This window comes from Amblyomma maculatum, chromosome 2 (genome assembly GCF_055883805.1).
Source record: "Amblyomma maculatum isolate TAMU_Amacu chromosome 2, ASM5588380v1, whole genome shotgun sequence".
NCBI lineage: Eukaryota > Metazoa > Arthropoda > Arachnida > Ixodida > Ixodidae > Amblyomma > Amblyomma maculatum.
In genome coordinates this window covers 112,488,765-112,512,621 of record NC_139345.1, presented here as the reverse complement: position 1 = coordinate 112,512,621, position 23,857 = coordinate 112,488,765, and the positions used below count along the sequence as shown (strand labels likewise).

The 23,857-nt window shown below is 44.4% G+C and overlaps 1 protein-coding gene across 1 annotated transcript in view; it reads right to left on the bottom strand.

Moving 5' to 3' along the window:
* Positions 1–4,956: 4,956 nt before the first annotated feature.
* Positions 4,957–23,857, bottom strand: part of LOC146199573 (uncharacterized) — a 36,825-nt gene continuing 17,924 nt past the window's right edge. The window contains exons 8-9 of the mRNA XM_084595084.1: positions 23,744–23,826; positions 4,957–10,949 (exon numbers count right to left, since the gene is read on the bottom strand). Coding sequence (XP_084451210.1) covers positions 23,769–23,826 — 58 coding nt within the window. The 3' untranslated portion in view covers positions 4,957–10,949; positions 23,744–23,768. The remainder of the gene's footprint in view (positions 10,950–23,743; positions 23,827–23,857) is intronic.

Sequence of the window (23,857 nt, the reverse complement as noted above, 5' to 3'; positions counted from 1 at the left end):
CCAGATAGTGCGCTTTGTGACCGAACGCTCCACGTGTGCTATTCCGGACGATGACGGCCGATCGCCCCACGTCGGCCGCCAGTGTTTTGTAGTGTGCAGCGTGCGGGCGTCGTAAACAGTGGAATGTACACAGAGCTATTGCGGAGGCCCGCCCGATGTGCCGTGCTCAGTGACCTCAGACATTAGCGGGTGGCCCTCAAGAAAAATGCATTTTAGACCTTCTGCATTTTCTATGCAGAAGGACCTTCTGTGTATTTTAGACCTTCTGTGTATTTTAGACCTTAGATTTTAGACCACCTGCAGACTTCTGCCACAGTTTCGGTAGCAGCTCACGGAATTGAAATTGAGTCAAGGCTAAACTGGCCTTTAAAAGCGCGCACTTGATAATGATAACCAGGTAAACCATCAAATGCAGAGGACGTTGGGAAGATTTGGTTTGTGGGGTTTAACGTCCCAAAGCGACTCAGGCTATGAGAGACGCCATAGTGGAGGACTCCGGAAATTTCGACCACCGGGGGTTCTTTAACGTGCACTGACATCGCACAGCACACGGGCGCCTTGCTTTTCGCCTCCATCGAAACGCAGCTGCCGAGGCCGGGATTCGATACCGCGATTCCCGGCCTCGGCGGCCGCTTTTCGATGGAGGCGAAAAGAGGCGATGCGTCGGCGCCGGTATGCATGTCGCTCTCCTCTTGGACTCCCCCACCACCTCCACTGGACCACAAGGGTAAATTGTACGAGAATACACAAGCAGTCCCCAGCACATCCACGGCTGAGAACCATGCACTGGAGTAAGCTAACAGACAAGAGGGGACACTCAGACCGTGCTCGGGCCCTTTCGCGGCCAGCTCAACGATCCATGGCCCATCAGGTGGCATTGCGTCTAAAAATAACTGTTTTTATTTAATGTCAATGGAAAATACGTAGACTGTTGACAGTTCGAAATAACCAAATAGAACTATCGGAATGCCAAAATCAAGGCAAGATTTAAGAACATAATATAGTAGTCACGGCTAGGTGCCATGCGCCGCCGCCGCCCCATTCAAAAGGTGTAGCCTTCTATCCATTTGTTCACAAAGAAAAAAGTAGCGGCGGCGCGGCTTCGGCTGTTACAGAATTTTCCGTTCCAGTGAGTTCACAAGGTGTAAACGGTGACTCAGCGCAAGCGCCTTCACGAAACTACGCGATGCATACTAAAAACCGAACCGAAAGTAAAATTACGACCTCCATGATTTCGCGGACTTGAGGCGCCCATCTCTTAGGCTGGCGCGCTTCGCAGACTCCGCTAGGTGCGATGAAGACCGAAGTCGAAAGCCGGCTAAAGCAAGCTGTTCGCTGGGGTACTATGGCCGTGTCTTCTCTTATCAGTTAGCTTGCTCTATGGTCAGACGCCGCGTGCCGACGACGGCTCAGTCTCATGCTCCCGCGGCACTGGGCAAGCGCTGCGAGTCACGTGGTCAGGCGGCGACCCAGCTTCGGATAGTGTTCCTGTATATGCTCCCGCAGGGTGCTCCCTGCGGGAGCATATACAGGAACACTAGCTTCGGAGAGCGCATGCGCCAAGCTAGCGGCGGCGAGTCATGTGATGTGTTGCCAAGGCTATGGCTATGCTATGGCGCAGCTGCGGTCAAATGAAGGTCAAATTGCTGGCGACGACGAAACTCGGCTCGAACTTAGCAAAGCTTTTGCAGTGCATTACGAAAGAGGTCCGCTGCTTGACAAGCTTCCAATGTGCCGAAAGCTGCCACGCAGTGGCGCGTGCCGCAAAGGATGTGCGGGAGTCAGGGCACTGCGCGAGGGAGCTTTCGTCTTGATACGCGTAGGAGGTCGTGTGTCTGCTGATTTTTTAGTCTTACTAGTTCATTTGATTAACGGGACAGTACACTGCCCAAAATATGTAATGAAATTATGGTGGAGATGAAAAGACCTTGCCTCATATACAGGTCGAGCACTACAATATCAGAGGCTTTACAATTTTAATTCGCCATTGAAAATCATATAAAACAGCTGAGGCGCTATCTAGAGAAACCCTATAGTGTAGTACCCCGGGTGTAGGTAAAAACGTACCCGGGAGGGAAAAACGTCCCCGGAAAAATAAGGCCCCTGAGGAAGCGGCTCCTAGAAGAAAAGGTCTCCAAGACGAAATTTTGTCTGGAGAATATAACCTTCTAATATCACTTGGCCAAAAAAAAAAAAAAAAAAACAGATTATTGCATTCTGTGCCGACTTTATAGGGGCTGTGTCCTCTGGATGCCGGATTAGTAGCCTTGAGTAACCGCTAACAAGAGAAGCGCTACTGAAACACCCTCGCAGATCTTTCAGTGACGAGATGGTCAACCGTTCCGGTGGTTCAGGGCGGCCATCCTAATTTTCCTATCCTCACCGACAATGCAAACCGTATACGGTTTGCATTGTCGGTGAGGATAGGAAAATTAGGATGGCCGCCCTGAAGCTCTATTCCCAGCGTCCGCCCTGAGCTTTCCTCCCCCCCCCCCCCCCCCCCCCTAATCCGCTGATTAAATAAAGATGTTTTGTCCTCCTCCTCCTCCTAAAGCTGGGGGCCAGCGCGCAAACAAGACAAATATGAGGCCGCTGTCGAAGTACCAGATTATGCCACGATCATGAAGTGCAGGCCAAGCTATGAAAAAGCAGGTTCCTACTACAAGCTTACACTTCAATCAGTGACGTTGAAACGCAGAATGATCCATATACGCACTTGTCCTTGGTTATCATGAAGTGCAGGTCAAGCCATGAAAGAGCATAACTCCTTCTACAAGTTGACACTTCAATCAGTGACATTGTTGAAGCGCAGAATAATCCATATACGCACTTGTCCTTGGTCACTCTTTCCCGCGGCTATCATATTAAGGCGAAAGCCTTTAATAGCTCATGCTGTGTGTGTCCCGCTTTTGCGGCGTTCTGATTGGCTGAGGCGGGATGCGTCCCTGCCATCTGCAATGCCACACTTGAACGCGCGCGCCAAGGAACGCCACGCGACAGGAGCGATGGTGCACCGTCCAAACGCACACTTGTCGGAGAAAATGTGACAGATACTGCACCTTTCCTTTCCTGCAAACTAATTATAATTATATGTAACGCCGGTAAAAGGTCTCATCTTGTCTAGCGTTCCTGCCAATCTGCAATCCCACACTTGAACGCGCGCCAAGGAACGCCTCGCGACAGGTGCGATGGTGTGCCGCCAAGTGTGACAGATACCGCGCCTTTGCTTTCCCGTAAGCAAATTATATGTAGCACTGCAACGAACGCCGATAAAAGGCAAAAAATGAGGCAAACGATAGGAGAGGAAGGATAGGCTTTCGCCATTCTCCGCTAGAGATCTATTTTCTTTTTTTTTTTTTTTTTTTTTTGCGTACGCCCCGCATGAGCATACATAATTGCAACTTGTCATGTATATATAGAATCACAGTCTACGTCTTCATAGCACAATCAGAAGTTACAGCGCGTGGAACGAGAAAACATGCCGAGAAAAAAAAAATCAAATCTGGTTCAAGCTAAAATCATAAAATAAGATGCAAGGTCAAATAAGCAAACATGGGCGACATCGTTAGCGTCCTCTTGCTTATTCATAGTGTAAGGCGGCCGTTTTTCACACTATATAAGGCCAAACGCCTTTTTTCGAAGCAATTCATTCCTAGAAGCCGAGCCCCAGGTCAGGCAAAAAATTGATGTTAGGATACATTGGACTTCGCCCGTTTGAAGACATTTTTTCCCACTTAGCAAAAATTGACTTTTTCGGGGCCGTTTATTCCGGAAACATTTTTTATGGAGAAATTTCCTCCGGGGACCTTTTTTCCAGGGATGTTTTTACCGGATCCCGTAGTACCCTACATGTCCGCAAAATATCGCTGATTTTCGCAAGTGCACACTGTTCTTTTTTCTTCTAGGAGTGCTTGTCATAATTCGTTATATTGTACGCTCTCTCCACTGCATCCTTAAATAAAAACCACCCCTCCATTCGCAGGCATGTTTTCAGGTTTTGCCACTAGATGGCGCCGCAGTGTTTGGAATTCCGTACCCAATAAAACTTTCGTCGACGAGGCCTACGCTATAGTGCCGTAACAACCTTGAGTTTGAAACTGAAAAGGACGTTGCTCTAAGCAAAGAAATGTCGTATGAAAAAATGACCTGGTGAGTGAAATTTATATTTTTTTTCAGTACGTCTTTTTTGTTGACCACCAGTCATCACCGTGGTCACTGCTCACGGTTTTCAGCATCGGACTACATAAAAACGGGTGCATGCACTGATCGAAAAATTTTCGGTAAAAATCTTCTACAGTATTTCTACAAAAACCACTATGGAATCGAACATTTTAGACATCAATCTTTCCATTGCGCCGAAAAAAATTTGAGACCTAAATTCTGGTGTCCTGTTCCTTTAAGGTTCCTGCCTCATTTGTCAATGCAGTGCAAGAGATAGAGCTGCATAAGTTGTCAGTGCAGGATGCTTTGATGCTGGCACAATGCTGACATCGAGGCCAATTATTGATGATCTCCAAATAATGTGCCTGAAATTTATTTTATTAACCCCATGTCGTGTTACGTGATGCCCTTTGTATTCTTACTCCTTCCCTAAGGCGCCCCTCCATACCTCCTCCCCTAGCGATGCCCTGCCACAGGGGCATCTTCTGTGCATACTACTGTCCCACTCGCCACTTCGTTATGGCAACCAGCGAGGCATGATGAGGTTTTTTTTTTTGTTTGCTGTGGATGCCTGTCCACACCATCCATGAGCTAAGCGAGGTTCTCGCCTGAATAGCCATCAAAATAGGGTAATATCATTATAATGCGCGGCTTTCTCTTGCACTTAATGAGCTTTCCATTACCTTTGTCTCTGACCATCTATCTGTTGCAGTCCTTTCCATTTAAGGTTTAACAAGTTGACAAAAGCACTTAACACCATGAGAAGCAGTGAACACCTTCAAGTCACTTTGAAGAATGACAAAAAGCAGGTGCCTTTGTCATTGCTTTATTCCTCCTCTACATGATGAGTGGAGCATTATATATGCAAGTGTATTTCTTAAAACAGAAATATCAACGCCATTTAAAAGCGTGAACCCTCTCCCAGACATCTCAGTATGGATGGAAGATCAGGAAAAGCGTAATGTACAAAGAATTGCCCAGTTCACACCACCAACTCACATTTTACCAGGCTGAATACCATTAAACATGGGCATACGCTCCTATACAAATGCACAAAAATGCACTGCATCACATACCATCATACACAAACTTCACTCACACAGAATCCTTACGACAATGCCAAGGCGGGCAGCTGACATGCACACACATTCACACAGCACAGCTTTCACACAGCAGGTCCCATCACCGAAGCAAAGCATAGTCAGTTATGTGAAGGTACTGATGGTATCACAATATGTACAGCCGTTACCTTCGACACCTCTGCCGCACACTTCTTCACTGTTGGCACACTCTACAGGTTTTATGGAAGCCTGCGTTCACCATGGGAGTGACACTACAGATGTGATTATGCTTAAGCACCAACATAGTAGAAACACATGATAGTGTATAAATGACAAGATGATGCTAACTCAGACTGTAAGCCATCAGAAGGAACCACCAGCTAAATTTCATTGCATGTTGAAGTGATGGGCAGGAAGCAGTAGTAAAACAGTGAGTGCCCAATTACCTTGGATTTACTAAGAAGCAGGCCCTGCAAAACAAAAGAGCATTACCTGGCATGGAAGCCAGTGCACAGAACCACAGAGCTAAGTTTGTGGTACTCCATGTACAGTAGGCTCCACTGTTAAAGGGAACGTGGGTCATGTGGCCAAAACATTTTGCAAAGCATTGCCACCGATAACTAATGAGAATGGGCGGCATCATGTGCATGCTTGGGAAGAGCAGACAGCCGTGGCTTTTACGCATGCGCCTTGTGCAATCGTCTCTCGCCCATTCCTCTTGGGAGTGCTTTATAAAGATCGAAGACCACGCAGTCTCATGTTCCCTTTAACAGTGGATTATACTGTACAACTAAAAGACAGTGCGAGTAGTGTCAGCACACTGGGAAATTAAAGGTTTAGCAATGAATTCTTCAGTCACAAGGTTCCAGAGGATTACAGATATGTAAAAGCAACTGCAGAAACGAAAGAAAAAAATTTCTTTAGCAGATGCATGACTACCTTCAATGTCCAGGGGTTATTTGCCTTTGTTTTGTGCCAACCAGTTCCATCGAGAAGTGCAAAATGTTGTAGCAAACGGTAATATGTGGCAACCTGCATTGCACAAGATGGCAGCTAGCAAAGTGCAAAGAGAAAAAAAGGAGGAAAGGGTAGCAAGGGCAGACATGGTTTGGGAACACGCCTTAGTTATCAAGTGCATAGAGAGCATCAAAATAAATCAAATTTACTCTAAGAAAAGCAGCATTTTTGAGCAGCAACTCGTTTGATGCAGTAAGTGCTTTGGGTGTGAATAAAAACTTATTCATGTTGGTGACACTGAATGCATTGCACAAGAGTAGCAGGCACCAAACTTACTACCCTGCTTCTACATTGCCTTCATAAAATCAGGCCTCGGTATGAGCCGATGTGACCAGCAAACAAATGAGATGGCCTACTAAGAAACTTGATAGAATGTGGCCTCAGAACGTGGTACCACTGACACAGCATGTGAGAACATTTCGATGCCACCAGCAGCGTAATAAACTGCACTAGAGTAAATTCAATCTTCGCCACATGCAGCACCTGCAGATATAGACAAACATGCACCTCCAAATGCGCACAAAAGAATCGTTCTTTTTCACATACCAACCTATGTCCAGTGAAGCAGCTTTTGCAGATTACAACTTACATCACCAGACATGATAAAGAAAACTATACTGTTTGCAGGCAGCATCATTACAATACTCAGGCACAAACACAGAAGCACGTTACAACAATGCCACTGATGATAGTTTTATCTCACCAAGCAGCATCTCAAGTAAGATGAATGAAAATAAATTGTGCGCAATAAAAAAAAGACGGTGTTTCCTATTTTTGGCTGGTGCTGTTCCCGCTCCAAATTATATGCTAAAAAAAAAAAAGGAATCTCAAAGCTTACCCATTGTGCAAAACAAGTCCCTCGCATTCCTTGCTCACTCTAAACCTAACAATGACTCATGCACACTGTCATGCTGGCAGCTATACAACTAAGGGAATGGAATGTGCGTTGTGCAATGTGAGCGGCATATGAAAGTTAAAATACAGGTGCAATACAGTAGACTCCTGTTAAGGCGAACTTGATAAAAATTAATTTTAAGATAATACAAACAATGCAATGCTGGTTTTCCACAGGACTCAATGCAAAAAAAACAACAAAGATAATAAATAAAGTCTGTTTGAGATGAGCTGTTTTGCTCGTCTTTCAGTTAAGGCAAGTTTTCACAGAAACTGCGAACCATGGCGTAACAGCACTCCCTGGGCATCCAAGCAGCATTGTCAAGGAAATAAAACATATGGGGGACACTTGAGCTCCACCTTATAGGGTATGAAGAGATAGTGTAGGCGACCAGCCCACATATAAAGCCCCGCTTTAACCAAGCCGTATGAAAGTCGCTGCGTGACCTAGGGGTGACATGAATACAAGGGTCCAGGCAGGCTGATTCAGATACCACCCTCCCACGTGGAAGGAGAGGCCAAAGTTGGCAGCTCCAGCCAAATGTAACGTCAGGCAACCGTACGTCCAGTCAGTGCACGACCGCATAAGCTGCCAGCTACCACCTGGCAGCGCCATATACGCCATTTCTTCGCTCACAACACCGTCAGCACCGATGCCAAAGCCGGATTTTCGGTGGACATGGCCTTTAATGCTATCACGTTAAAAGTATAAAATGCCTCTATGCAAGAAAGCGCATCTATTCTCCAGAAAATCTGGTGCTGATGAGAATATATAATATACCTGAAGCCTACATTAAGGGATCGGTAAATATGTGAGCAAAGACTACATGTAACCAAACAAGGAACCGTGAGAGGAGCTGCAGACGGGAGCCATTGATGCTATTGCATCCTTTCTTTTCTTTGGCCGCGTGCCTTTGCGCTAAAAGCTATGCTCTTAAATCTAGAATACCAACTAGCCCAACAACTAACTCTACTGAAGTATCACACCCTTACAGGGCCGCTGAAATGCTACTTGCGGTAAAATTCTAATTGAAAAGATCTATAGAGGTGGCCTTTGTGAGTATTGGAGTCAAATTTAAAAGCTTTGCGTGAAGCCATAATTTACAAATAATTTTTAAAAGGTGCTCTCGACGACCGCTCGCGATCGATTTGGGCTACACAACTCTGCGCGCAAACCTCCCCAATGACGTTAATGGGGTTTGCTGGACACGCCCACTCACTGGACGATCCCAAGTTATGCAGGCGGGACGGAGCAATGTGGGGCGCCGTCGCAGTATGAGTCGAGAGGGAAAGGAGGAGCATAATTTTCACTTCCCCATATGTTTTGTGCTAATAATTCTAGCATAAAAAAATTTTGTGTTGCAGAGAGGATTAATGGGACAACTATTGCTCGTGCACATTTTCTAGTTTTGGCATGTAGCTTTTCCTGGGCCCTTTAAAAATTGAGCTTAAGTGTCCCCCTGGTTTCTGCCTCTATTACTCTACACATACATATAGTTGAAAGCTGCCAGATTATACAATTAAAATTTAAAGCTGTTCCACACTGTCGAACATGGATATAGAGCGTTAGCTCATCAAACACTATGAAATATCAGTCCTTCATCTGTCGGATCTATGCGAATTGATGGGTGGTGCCATCTATTAGCACAATGTTGCAGCAATTTTAATTTTTTGATTTTTCAATTTTGATTTATTTCTTTTATTATATATACTATTTCACTTTCTTATAGAATAATGTTGTGATCACGTGGTATGCATGAGGTCACTTGGTAGGCACACTGTCTCAAAGCTGAGGCAAACTCCTGTTTTAATGGTAATGTCAAGGGTCGATTCCAGCATCACCCCAAAGTTGCTGAATCTGTGCAGTAGCGCTAAATTTCTAAAAACCACTTGGCAAAAAGCCCTGTTATAATCGAACTGTACAAGCGCGTCTGCGTGACCTAGGGGTAGCACGTCAAACTTGACATCCAGGGGTACTGGAAGGCTACCTTCCTATCTCACTCTCCCATACCAAAGGTGAAGTTCGAGTTGGCAGTGTCTGCAAATCAGCCATTTCATGTGATCTCGTGACACCACACAACCTGATGAGCGGTTAGTGCCTTGTAATGTCACTGGCCAACTACCGCCCACCAAAGGCATACCCGTGATAGCATTTGGTTTGCAGTACCTACAATGGCAACGTCGGGTTTTCTGGGAAATAGGGCCTTGAATGCTACCGCATTAAAAACAAAAACGGCAATTGTTATCGGCTACAGCAAGAAGGAAGAGTGTCAAAAAAAGGGTAGCTATACCATTTCCAAGCAGGATAATGTGATATCGTTTCACGCTCTGCTTTCAGCTCTTGTACCCAATAAGTGATTCCATCTGCAATTACCCTCTCTTTGAAAGACTATTTTTAACATGCTGCCGTTTTAACGGCAGCATGTTTAACGGCAGCCCCGTCCTGCGGAAGATTCGGTGTTGTTGGCACTGTCAGCAAAAAATCCCAAGCATGGCTCTGGCCAGGTGGCAGTTTCCAGGTGACATGGTCGGTTACTGATTGGTCAGTGGGTTGTGTGACATCACGAGATGACATGACACGGGAGGTGCTGGCAACTTGGGCTTGATATCGAGATGGATCCTCTAAGATGGGAGAGTAAGACGAAGACCGAACCTTCCAGGACTCTTGAGAAAAGGCTAAAACATGCTATGTCTAGGCCACGCAGGCATGCCAAAACAGCTTGGTTAAAGCGAGGCTTCCCAGGTATCTGTGTCAGGTAGTCTTTCATATAATTGGGTAGCTTAAGGTGTGTAAAAAGATAACAAAGGTACAGTCTTTGACAAAGGTATACAATTAATGCAATTCTAGTAATGCAATTCTCGTAAATACCAAAATCTCATCCTCATTCTCCTCTAGCTTACCTTTATATTGGAGCACTGCTGACAGGAGCCCCGTTACAGGGCTTAGGATCGACCTTGGACCGTATAATTTTGACAAAGACTGTACATATTAAGGGATTAGTGATTATGCGAGTAGCAAAGTGGATGTAGCAAATGAAGATCTGGAAGCAGACTCGCAGATAGGAGTCGTTAACGTTATTGCGTAATACCCTTACGGCTAAGCTTAAGTGTTCCTCCAATATTTATCATTGTTCCAAAGTAATGTGTGTGTATATATATATATGGATACAACTAGCATACTCATATATTATTAGCAGTTCTGTAAAGGTCTTAAGGGAGTCTACTGTGTACACCAACACAGAGGCATTTAACTAGACTGTTTCTAAAATTTGCACCGCAAATTTCATGCCAATGTAGAGGACCAAAAATCAGGACCAAGGTCAGATCTGCTTACTCTAAGATGGCGCTTTACAATATACGTCGAAATGGCCTCCACCTCCTCTGTCAAGCAGATGAAGCATCGTCGATAATTATCTATGTGCTCTGCTAAGAACGACTAGGTCTATAAACTACGGTCACATGAGGGGCACTTAGGAGTCAACATAAAGAAGAGTAAACATTCGAAAAAGCTTAAATTTAGCTGCAGGTTACTTCTTATGCACAGGCAAACGACATATGGTGGAACATCACACACACAGTTATAAGTAGCGGCACGGGTGCTCCATAAAAAATTTGGCATGACTGGACAAAAACACACCATAAGTCCAATGTGCATTTCAAGCACCACAATCTACAAAATATTTATTGTACTGCTTGCAAGGGGAAGCACTCAAACTGTTCTCATCAGTTGCTTGAGAGGTATGCCAGTACAGTAGTATTTCATGTCTTCTAAATATATGCCACAGAACTCATCTCAAGGTTTAGTGAAAGGAGCTTCTGCAATAAAAGAACAAAATGGAAGAGCAATTACGCACCTCTGAGCATCATTAAAACACCTTTCAGACAAGGAAGACCGCTCACATGCACATGACATCTGGTAGCTAATCACGGTGCTGGGAAATGTGACTCAGCAACAGCTCTACTAATTACTCAAAACCTGTGCCTGCCCTTCAATATGCAGTGATGGAACTGCTGTTTGACCTCTTAGCATTTATATATATATATATATATATATATATATATATATATATATATATATATATATATATATATATATATATATATATATATATATATATATAGTGCAACAAGCGAAACATGCTTACTCTGTGGTACAAGATTTTACATGCATTTATACACATATTTACATGCTACGTGTCCTTTATTGATTTATTGCCTTTAGCAAATGAGAACCACCTACTGTATACTGACAAGCAGAATTAGTGATAAGATATTCCTCTACAACCCAATAGGTCAACAAATTTTATAACACACCAGGACACCTAGTCCTCTAATCCACTCACAACATGTCGCCTCTGACAGCACACATTGCAGAACAAAAGAGCTCGAAGAGATTTTTTTTTCTGCAAGGAGGCAGTCACCTATGTCAGCCCCACTAATAGGTCACAGAATACTACTGCCAACCATTATGGATTCATAACTGCTAAATACGACTGCTTTTATAAGTGTGCGTGTGCATGTCCTGGCTGACTTCTAATGCCTGAGCACAAAGACCCCTCCACAGCAGCATTTTGCGCCTGTGCATAGGGGGCGCTTGTGCATACTGTCCATGCGGATAGGCAGTCTCCACTAGTGTCAAGCCTTTTCCATCTAGCCCATTTCGATGTGCTCGTCATAGTTAATTGTTGTGCGTGCATATTATGCGCAGCTGTGGAATGACTATTTATCACTGCTAAACTGCACTGATACCTCCTGTCCATTACTTGCTAGCTGTAAAGAGTCCCACAGTACTTCTTTTTAGGCCCATAGGCTATGCAAACAAAGCAGGTTCTTTTTTTATTTAAGCAATACCCGCACCAGCAGGAGAAACAAGCACCCTCACTTTCACATGCTGGTGACTCAAAGGTGAGCAAGGAAAGGCTACAAAGATGACAGTTGCCTCTGTTACTATGAGCAAACTACAGCTGCCAGCTTTGTGCGGGTGTCATTTCTGCTGTCAAACATAGAGTCAGACCTCCGTTTCAAGGTTGAACAAACAACAAAATTTCCTACATAAGCACCCAGTTTTAAGATAAGCTAACCAGTGTAAAAGATTGCAAGAAATATGGCCAACAAAACATAGCAAATGTAGCATGCAAGGCTTGAATGTGCAACTGTGCTAAAAGAAATTTTCCGAGATCACTGCAGAATCTACACTGAAGAAATGCGTAAGCCTAAGCATTGCTGTGTTGTCAGCAAGTTATAGATACTGGGCCTTTCCTTGCCTGTAAACCAATTAATTGTCTCTAATCGATTACCTGATAAACCCACACCAACCATTTTGTCATTTGAACATCTTTCCTTGATGCTCTATCAGATGGTACCATTCTTTTTTCAATATAACAACTAGTTCCTCTTCGGAGAGTGACAGATACTGGGCCTTCCCTTTCCTGTAAACCACAAGTGGCTCTAATTAAGTTTGGATGGAGGAGGAAGAGGGGTCCCTGTGCTCCCTAGGTGATCTAAATTACTCTGAAGCCCTCCACTACCGCACCCCTTTCACTCTTTCCCCTTTCACTCCCATCTTCCTCCCTTCCTTAAGCACAGTTAAGGTGTGAACAGAAAAGGTGTGAATACAATGCGCCTTTCTTTTTCTGTGAACAATTTATTGTTGTTACTGGCTCTAATTAATGACCCAAATATAAACCACATCAACCATTTTGCCACTTGCACACCTTTCCTCGACGCCCTATCCTATGGTACCATTCCTCTTTCGATATACCAACTAGTTCCCCTGTACAGTGCTGACAAAGCCATGCCCACGCGAAATCCGCCTACATAGCCATACAATGCTTACGCATTGATAATGCGGATGAGGCGGCAACCGCTATCTGTGCCATATATCAGACACTGCCACTCTGTGCTTCCGCTTTTTAGACTAAGAGCTTCTTTGGTGGTGTTTGCTACTTCCAAGGTCCTCTCTCTTGATTTGCTTGGCCAAGTAAATAGGTCTGCCATAGTTTCACATTTGACAGCGGAAGCAAAATTTGGAGGATGCTTAAGCTTCGCCTTTAAGAATGGAATGCGACAGCGTTATCGCGCACCGTTCGCACTGTCTACTCATTTGCTTGTCACGCTTTTGAGTGACACAGACGTAGTTCACATGATATAACACTCGTTAACTCATCCAAAGCATGACTGTTTGATAATTACTTGTTCTAACATCGTTGCCGATCCGAGCCGACGCGATGAAGATCTCGGCGGCCATGCGCTGTCTATCGTATTCCGTGCGCCACACGCATGATGGCGCTACTTGCACGCCAAGCGAAGAGGAAGTACAGCGGAAAAGTTTTTTGCCACTCACTTAACTGCGTGTTCTGTAATTCTGTAATTTAAGTGCTCATAATTATTATTATTATACGCCACAATACTCTTCTCTAAGGGACACCGCAATTAATAGACATGCCTTTGTCCATTTCAAACCATCTAGCTGGTGCGGTGGAGTGGTTAGCATGCTCGTCTCGCACCCCAGAGGCCCACGTTCGATTCCTCAGGTCGGGGATTTTTCCTACTCGTTTTTAGACGCGGGACGGCGGCCGCCGACACCGACTTTTCTGCGACACGGGGCCCTTAACGCTACCGGGTTAAAACATGTCACTGCCAGAATCGTTGTTCAAACTACAGATTGGCACATGGTGGTGACTAATAGTGTATATCTGCAGAGTGAGCTGCAGGCCTGATCGACAGTCCGATACCCCCCTCCCTTGCCCACTGCCTTCAGAAACGCGAATTTTCACAGGCCAGACTTCATAGCCTTTCGAGACAAGCAGTGATAAACACACGCAGAACCTATTAGAAAGTTATTCAACTTGACCAGCATTAAAGGCATGCAAATATGAGTTAAAGCACAATTCCTGTGGGTTTTTTTCGCCCTGTTCAATTTTTGATTGCATTACATTCCTCAGAGTGTACACAATCCCAGACAACGAACCGTACCTCGAATTTGCAAGTATAACTGTTCTTTAAAAGAAAGAACAGCAAATCGTAACCTAAGCTGGTTTCATTGCCGCAAATGACATTCCAGTTGACGAATCAGTGATGTCGCATACAGTACTCGAAAAACATTCGCACGCGCGTTGCATGGTGGAAATGAAGACTGGAAATCATGATGCAGTACATGAAATGCCTGGGATAGCCTAACACAGGCCTCAAAATTTCTTGATCACGCGAAGACAGGGCACTAGCGTGGGTATAACGTTTGTGACGTCACAAACGCAGTGTTGCCCACAGAAATCGTCCGAGCTGAGGCCATAAAATCTGCACACTTCAAAATTGAGTTGCACATGAATGAATTATCGCACGACACCCAAATCTGGTAGAAAGCGTGAGAGCAGAGAGGAAAACCTACAGTAAAATTTTTACCCGAATATGCGAATGTCAAAAAGCAATGCAGTTGCTTTTTACCAATAGTTTACTGCAACTCTGAGACCCATTCAGTGCACAGCAGAAAAACACTAATCGTTTCTAGTTCTGGTGACACATTTTTCCCATAGACTTTTCTGTTCTTTAAGCTTTCTTTGGAACAAGTTTGTTGCTAGTGCGCCATTTTGGCAATGTACCAGACAGCAGTTCCATCATTGCATGCAAAGAATGTTATGGCAGACAACACTTTAACTTCTGAATTTCATGCAGCACCAATTAGATAAAAAGTAAAGTTGAACCTCGATATAAGGAAGTCAAACTTGGTGCCAAAAATTTAGTTAAATCACAAATTTCGTTACGTCGAGGTTGCTATGTTTTAGCTGCCCAAATGAAGCGCTTGTCAATCGTCACGTGCATTTTCTTCTGTCCCTGTCCAAGTATTAGTGCTAATTTCTTTTTACATATAACAGGTTTGTGGAACACTGCTAGAACTTGTAAATTACGAATTCAGAAAATAAGCTAGAAAATCTGGCAACAATAGCTCTAACAAGGGCACTGGATGCTATTTTGTATATCAGGAGCACATAATGAGTGATAGCAAACGGGCACGAACTGACAATTTTTCTCCGTGTGCACAAAGATCGAGCGCACTGCCTAATACTCAAAGTTTGCAAACGGAGACAAGTTTCTAGATCAGCTGATATAGGGAATTTAACGGGGACGCTATCATATTATATTGAACTAGATTAGCCTATGTCCGCATCGGGGCCCGTGCCGTGCCGGCGCAGCTAACCTTGGGTGTGGCAATCTTTTGCTCAAGTACCGTACCGTATTTACTTGCATAAGAGCCCACCTTCCACTTTTGCCACTGAGAACTTGGGGAAAAAAACAAAACACGCTAGTCGTTAGCACGTCTCTCTCTCTTTCGCGCCGTCAGAGTCCAGTGTATTTCTTGGCAGCGTGCCCACGGTGCTGTGCAGCTAGAAAATCACGATGTGTCTGTTGGCATTAGCTCTAGTGGTGGGGTGAAAAGGGGGGGAGGCAAACTTGGTAAAGTGCCAGCGCCGCGGCCCTGACAGGAGTGCCTGCAGTGGGTGTTTTTGGGCATATTCGTTTTATCACGCAGCGATTGGGGTGGATGTGCGCCGTCTGCTATCACAAAATTATTAGAACATGTGATAACAGCAAGCGTCTTTTGAAGCGAACGATCCTGTCAGCCAGCGTCATGATCGCGGCTGTGTGCTTTTTGACGATTGATGGCTGGGATAAACGACTCACTCGCAGAAAAAAAAAAAAAAAAAGAAAGAATCAACTTTTCTCACGTATTGAATCTTACCCCCAAACTCACATCGATTTTCATTACATGAGTAAATACAGTATTTCCTGTTAGTGCTTTGTCATTTCGACTGGCCAGTGACGTCGTGGCATGATGCATTCTAAAACTTCCGCACCACGGGTTTTGTATGCACGTGACGAATGGCGTGGCGGTATGCCCTTGTCATCATTTTGTTTCACTCGCAGATTCCAGACTGCTGGCAAAATTGGCGTGTAAAAGGGCAGATTTAAAATGCAGTGTGTCAGGGCTGAAGTCTTAGTTCTCATCCGATTGTCACGGTGGCTGCTGGTACATGCATACGATGCAGGAGGATTTTGTAAAATCGAAAGTGCAGATGCTAAATCGCGGAAAAAATACATGGCTTTCAATGTGGCAGAGATTGGGAAAAAAAATTGTTACATCGTGAATTTCGTTAAATCGAGGTTCATTATATCGAGATTCGAGTGTATTTCATTGTATCAGAATGCATGTATGACCTAGAGAGCAGGCACAGATGCCATGATGGCTCAGTTCCACACACATTCAAATGCTCCTTTCACAGAATATTTAAGATTGAACTTTTGTGGCAAAGTCACAGAAAAAAATAGTCAAAAATGACCTAAAACCAGACAAATTACTTTTTAATGTGCTTGAAGCTGCACAGATAAGGTTTCAGCAGCCAACAATATGGTAAATATAAGACAGTGTGAAAGAAATGGGCACTAGTGAAACAAGGAATAGAGCAAAGCATGTGATGTTTTTGTAACCGTAAGGGCACCGAAATGAGAATGACTTCAGAACTCTTTCGCCGGGCTGTGGAGAATAAATTCTCATTGCTGTTGTTATTTCACGAAAGCTCCTTTCTCACAACTGAAGCATAATGCTATCAGGCAGGAATAGTTCAAAACTAGAAAGAAATGCAGTAATGCCTTCTAGCGGTGCTTCATACATGTATATCTTAAACCATTATGGAAGGCTGTTATGTTACTACGACATCTGTGTAACTAGTATTCCAAAGCTGTCTGATTAACAAGTGTGACAAATTATGGCACTATATTATATTACAAGCAGGTGTGTGCAAATATTTGCAATTTCGAACACAAATCCACTACGTTTGTTAATTGATTCATATTCGTATTTGAAAAATTGATATTTGAAATTTGCACACATTTGACAATTTTCAAATTCACCTAAGTTTTACTGCACTGCACTCTTCACCGCAATTCTTGACCGCGTGGACTATGCAGTAAAGCATCTTAAAAAAATTCTAGAGGGCACTTTGGACCACTAAAGTGCGATAAGGCAGAAGCCATTATAGTGCGGTGGATGGCACCTCTATCTCCTCTCTTCTTTCACTCCCACCTTCCTCCCTTCCTTTACTGCGTGGTACATGTGTCCGCGGAGAGTTGTGATGGATACTGCACATTTTGTATCCTGTAAATCAATTTCAAACGCCGCTGATGCCTGCTGTACTAACGCCTCCTAGACATCTGGGTCTGCTTCTGTTTGCTGTGTGATGCGGCGTTCGAAGAAGAGGCAAATGAAAGGCGCCACACGGACGCCTGGATTGGACGCCCGGCGGGGTCAGCTTCGTATATGCATGAATCGCTTGGTGACATTATGACCTGTCGTGACAGTACATCGCGCACCCTTTGTCGAATACAGCCAGCATTTCATTGAACGCATCAAAGCTCACCGGCGTTCTATAATTCGTTTACAGGAAAGGAAAGGTGCAGTATCTGTTACTCGCAGAATCCCGCTATCATCCTCAGGGTAGACAAGAGGAATTATGAAGAGCGCTTCACGATATGGGGCATGGCGCAGTTGGTAAAGCGCTGAGCTGGAGATACAAGGGATGGAGGTTTGACTCCAGGAGGAGACAAGATTTATAATTTATTTTTAACTCTCACTCCCAAAAGCGTGACACCTCTGCTGACAAATTTCTGTCAACAACGATGAAGCATTAAAGGCAAAAAAAAACGTGACGGGGCCATTTTGTCAGGACCCAAGCAGTACAAGCATGGGCCCAATATTGCAGTTTGTTGGCAATGCCTTGGTCCTATGTAGGGCCGGACATTGCCAGCACAGGACCAATATTGGGCCTACAGATTGTGGCCTTCCCGACAGTGTGCGCAAAGCAAAGCAGCACTTGACGAAACCGGGAAAAAAACATTGTTCTCATCCCAGTTTCATCTCGAATGCAGACAACCACCATCACAGTAATTGTATTTGATTAACAGTTAATCAAATGCAATTACTGTGATGCAAACTGTTTTCTGCAGCTGTTTTTTAGGCCTAATCATTAATTCGAGCTTTCACTTTGGAATTTTTTTTTTGGTCGCTGTATTATTATGTATGAATTAACTACAGTTTACTGCATTCAGTAGCGAATTGACAGCTTCACCCTACTTCATGGAGGTCCTCCCTGTACAAAACTGGCATACGAAGCCCTGCGTAAAATTTAGACTGTTTTATACAGTCGAACCCGGATATATCGAACTCGGATAATTCAAATTTTGGTTATATTGAACTCACGGAATATGCCCTTGAAAATCCCATGTAAATGTTTAGGAAAGTTGCGTCATATATCGAACTCAATTAACCAGTCGTTCGATATATTGAACTCCGCACCACGCATTGGACGGTGCGCTTTCCCCAAAGATAATCAAATCCCCCTCGACCGTTTGCCGCGTGATGTTTTCAAGTCACGCGTGGAAGGAATGAAGGCACAGTTCGGCGACGGTTGGTCTTGGGCAGCGCCGCGCCCTTTCCCCAAAGGCGTGCGCATCTACGGTGATCGTTTGCCGCTCGACAGCATGTGACGTTTACAAGTCGTGCGTGAAGGAACAAGAGGGAACCAATGCAGCCGTGGTGTTCGGGAGACGGGAAAAACACGATAGAGCGAAGCGCAAGGGTGTGCCCACTCTTCTGCCGAGCTTTATCTCTCCCTTTCCTCTCTCTTTCCCAGTCTTCATTCGCAGCAGCAGGCATTACGCATGTGCGGACAAGCCAGCTTAGCCTGTGACAGACGCTTCTCCAGTGTGTGTTGTGAACGCTCTGCGCGCCGCGTCTGTTGTCGTGCTGAACGTGCGTAAGCTACGGCGGCTGCGGATGCTAAGAAGCGGCAGATATATATATTTTTTTTTTTCTTTGCGAGAGTCGTTCATCCTTGCCGTCGTGCTGAATGTGCGACGGTAGCATATGCTATGGCGGCTGCGGACTTTAAGAAGCAGCAATTTTTTTTTCTTTTGCGAGAGTCGTCCTTACTTGTCGTGCTGAATGTGCGGCGCAGCGTAAGCTATGGTGGCTGCAGATGTTAAGAAGCGGCAGATCTTTTTTTTTTTGCGACAGTCGTTCATTCTTGCATCTATGAATCAGCGAAAGCATGCAGTCAGCTGCAATCATGACACCGGCTTATAGCATTGTTCTCTTCAAACGGCATTTGCAGCTATCACGCTTTCCAATTATTTTCTGGCAGTGAACTACGCCTGGCCAACGCGCGGCGCGATAAATCGAACCAGGTTCACGCAATCGAGCCATCACGGGCGTTCTGCCAAGTTCACTCCCTGCCACCGCAGGAGCTGAAGTCAAAAGTATAGTCAAAAGATAAACACGCCATATAAATGAACTGTGGATTCGATGGTCGAAACGGAGGGATGCGGCACCGAACGCTTTTTTTAATTTTATTTTCAAATTCTCGGGCAAAAGTGGGGAGTGGGTTCATTATGCGAGTGCGTTGATTACGCGACAAATACAGTATCATTTTTACGATCACAAGTGGCGTCTCAAGCCGATTTCTGTATATCGTATCGAACTATTTTGCGATCCCCTTCGAGTTCGTTATATCCGGGTTCGACTGTACTGTGCTTTTTATAGGTTACACACCTCTTTGCAGTTCGAATATAATTTTATTTGCAAATACCCCGTGGTTACTGAAATAAGCAAGGCGGACGTTTGTTATTTTATAAATTTTCATTCTTTAACTGATCAGATAATACTCGATATTCAATTCGATGATCAAAGGCATTTCGTTCCCATATTCGTATTTGGAAATTTCAATACTTGCACACCCTTAATTAAAACGGATTGTCAATGATTTTTCCAAACCCTGTCCAAAAGCAAAGCTATGGTGTCAATCAATGATTCAGCTGTTATCACGGGAAGCTAGACTCACTGGCCCACTGCTTCTATTGTTGTGTTCGCAGCTGTTCTCTAATTGCTGCAATGCTTGTAGAACATTTTTACAAGAATTATCAGAATTAAAAATCCCAAATATATATTCCATACCTCATAGTTATTCTGCAGTTTAAAAATATGGATTTTAACAGAGGCCCATTCAAATGACTTCTAAATGAAAGAGCTGGAAAGTAGTCTCTCATTAGGATACGAATGTTCCAAGCAAGGAACACTTTTAGGACTAAGCTGAATTGTAGCAATGAGAATTGCACTGCATTCCACTTAGTATATTGGCAACAAGCCTAATAATATACAGGGCGTTACAGGGAAGACTAAGTAATTTTAAAGAATAGGCTTTAAGAGGTAAAATTGGTTGTGTTGCACGAAGTTATCGAGGGTTTGGGCGATTTTTATAAAATGGGTTAGATGTGCTCTTCAGTGGAATAATTGACTAAAATTCGTTAATTAACTTTCTTATTGCAATTAGGTGCAATTAGGTGCATGATCGTAATTTGGAAATTGTAGAGAATCATGAGTCAACCCGATATCCATTGTTAAATTTACGAAAACTTTATTGTGCAGAGAACTGCAGCACTCAGAAACTCAGCTTTCACAACGCGCGTAACGGGCTCAGCGCGGCAGCTGAGCGCCGCAAAGTCACGCCTCCGTGTTGACGTCACTTACAGTTGTACACATCGCACGCGCGCCACGCTTTATCTGTGGTTCGAAAGAAAAGTGGCTCGCCGTGGATGCTGTCTGCGTGCAGCCTCCTCCACCGCTAAATTTGTGACTTGTCATTTACTCGAGCCCAGGGTGCGTATCCGTGACTTATAAAAAAAAACTTGTCTTGAAGCTGGCGATATCAAATTCTTTTGGACAGCATTAGCGTTGGCTGTTTCATTCTTTCCACTACTTAACATGGCTGCAGCTGCGTATGACCATTTTTCGACGGCTGAGAGAGTCGACATGGTAATTGCATACGTGAACGTGGATTTTAACCTCAGTTTAGCAGCAAGTCTGTATGCTGCACGACACCCCGGTCGTCGCGTACCATCACTTCCTTCGTTCAAAACGGTGTTCAATTGCTTTCGCACGGCTGGAGCGGTGCATCCTCAAAGACGAAGACATGAGTATGTCCTGAGCGAAGATTTTGAGTCCGACGTCTTGGCCTACGTTTAACTGGAAGCCACAGGCGAGCGAGCGTGAGGGAAATCGTTGACGCACCTCAAAGCAATGTTGCTTCAGTTTGGAGAGTGTTGTCTAAGCATCATTTTTAACCTTATCACCTATATCTGCATCAGGGACTCAAGGACAATGACTTCCAACGGAGGCTAGATTTTTGCAATTGGTGCCTCATCCAGTGCGACCAAGATGAACACTTTCTAAACTGTGCCTTGGACCGACGAGGTGCACTTCCACAGAGATGCGGAAGTCAACTTGCACAATGCGCACTACTGGTCTGTAGGAAAGCCACAATGGCTGCGAGAACACAGGCACCAGTCGCAGTTTTCTGTAAATGTGTGGTGTGGAATTTTTGGGGGCCGCATCGTTGGGCCATACTTTGCTGACAGAAACATGACAGGCAAGCGTTACACAGACTGCATTCTAAAGGGTGCGGTTGAAGACCTCGCAACGGAACTTCCCCTCAGCGTTGTGCGTTCGATGTGGTACCAACACGATAAGCGCCACCACATTCGTCTTCCTGTGCTGTGCGTTTTCTTGAGCTTTCCTTCACGATGGATTGGACTCGGCGGGCCCGTTCCATGGCCGCCAAGGTCACCAGATTTGACACCATTGGACTTTTTTCTTTGAGGGCATGTGAAAAGCGAAGTGTATGGAACACCTCCAACAAACCTGCAAGATCTCAAGGACCGAATCACCAGAGAGCTGGCAAACATCCCAGGTGACATGATTGTGCGTTCGGTACGTTCAGTAAGAGCTCGTGCGCAGTTATGTATTGGAATGCAAACCCACCATTTCGAGCATTTGCTGTGAGCACCTCAGCGGTCTGGAAGAAATAAATATTTCATGACTGCGATCACAGTGTATGTTTGGCAGTTTTAATCGACACCTAGATTTCGGAGCGCATAAGCCGTAAAAAGCTTTTCAAAAGCGGCCTTCCTAGTATGATATGGCAAAACTATGCATCGGGCAATGCATTCGCGGGACCGCGGGCTGTGAACGCACTTGGCGCTCGTGATGACAAGTCATATTTGGGCGAGCAAGGAGGCTTTAGCAGATGATGGCCACAACGCTGCTTGCCGCTGCTCGGCCCAAGATAACGCTCGGCTAGCCTGTGATTTGTACAACTGTGATTGACGTCAACGCAGAGGCATGACTTTGCGGCGCGCAGCTGCCGCCGGAGCCCGTTGCGCGCGTCTGGAAAGCTGAGTTTCTGAGCGCTGCAGTTCTCCGCACAATAAAGTTTTCGTAAATCTAACGATGGATATCTGGTCGACTTATGATTCTCTACAATTTCCAAATTACAATCATGCACCTAATTGCAATACTTAAAGAGTTAACAAATTTTAGTTAATTATTCCACTGAAAAGCACATCTAACCCGTTTTATAGAACCCGCCCAGACCGTTGATAACTTCGTGCAACAAAAACAATTTTACCTCTGAAAGCCCATTTTTTAAAATTACTTAGTCTTTCCTGTAACACCCTGTATACCTGGCAAAAACATGGATGAATGGGTAAAGTCAAACCATTACCGTGACCGGCAGCTACCTCCCCTCTGTTCCATGCAACCTCCGAAACTTGCAACTAAATGCTCGTTAATTTGACTCTCGTTAATTCGGATATATGGATATGTCATGCCACCATGTAGTCCGAGCCAATGTCCATATAAGACTAAGGTGCCGGATAGCACTAAGGGTCTCCCATCGGTTACGTCGCATTCAGGTGCGAGTGGCACCGTAAGTGACCGTCAAAACAGCCCTCTTCAAACTGAACTGCATGCTGCAGAGTTCACCGGTCACCTTTGACGTGTGCGTTACAGCAAGCGCAGTGAAACACGGATGGCCTTGTCTCCGATAATAGGCTGACTACTCTACTAACTGATCACAATTGCACGGCATTTTGAATAATCATTGGTGGTACTTGGCATTTTTTGCACTTCCATCCACAGGTTCTTTCTTCCACAGCAAATGAAGCCAAAATAGGTGAAGATGTTCCTCTAATAGAGGTATCTCAAAAAATGAAATAAATTTTTTTTTATAATTAAATATTAGCCACTAGGGTTCAAACCCCGGCCCTCTGCATGCCAGGCAGGCATGCAACGCATAGGCCACAAAGGGTTGGTCGTACCAAATGTGTACCAAACATCTAGTGGACGTGTTGTGGTGCGTAAGACTTATTAACATGTGTTTGGGATGTGTATTGATGCTACAGCAGCGGTAATAATTTTAAAAAATTTAAAGGTATAAAGAAAATGAAAAATCACAGAAAGAAAAGGCAGTGTTAAAGCTGCTATTGCATTTACTCTTAAGACAAAGCTTAAGCATCCTCCTAATTTTTTATCCTCAGGTTTCAACAAGTTTCCATTTCTTTCACAACCTTTTCATGAAATAGAGTTCAAGAGGAAACTCTTAACCTCATAACATTCCCAGTGGTGCTGTTATTCATGGCAAAGTTAAAAAGCTGTTTGAAAATTTGCTCTTGGCTGCATGATGTCAGTGTACAAAATAAAACAGGAATATTTCATCGTCACCAACCTCTCTCTGCAAGTTATCAAATCCGTTACTCCAAATGTTGATGACATGCAACTTTGACCAATTTCTGGCATAAGCTTTGCATCCTGTTCAAAAAGAAACATATGGTATAAGTAA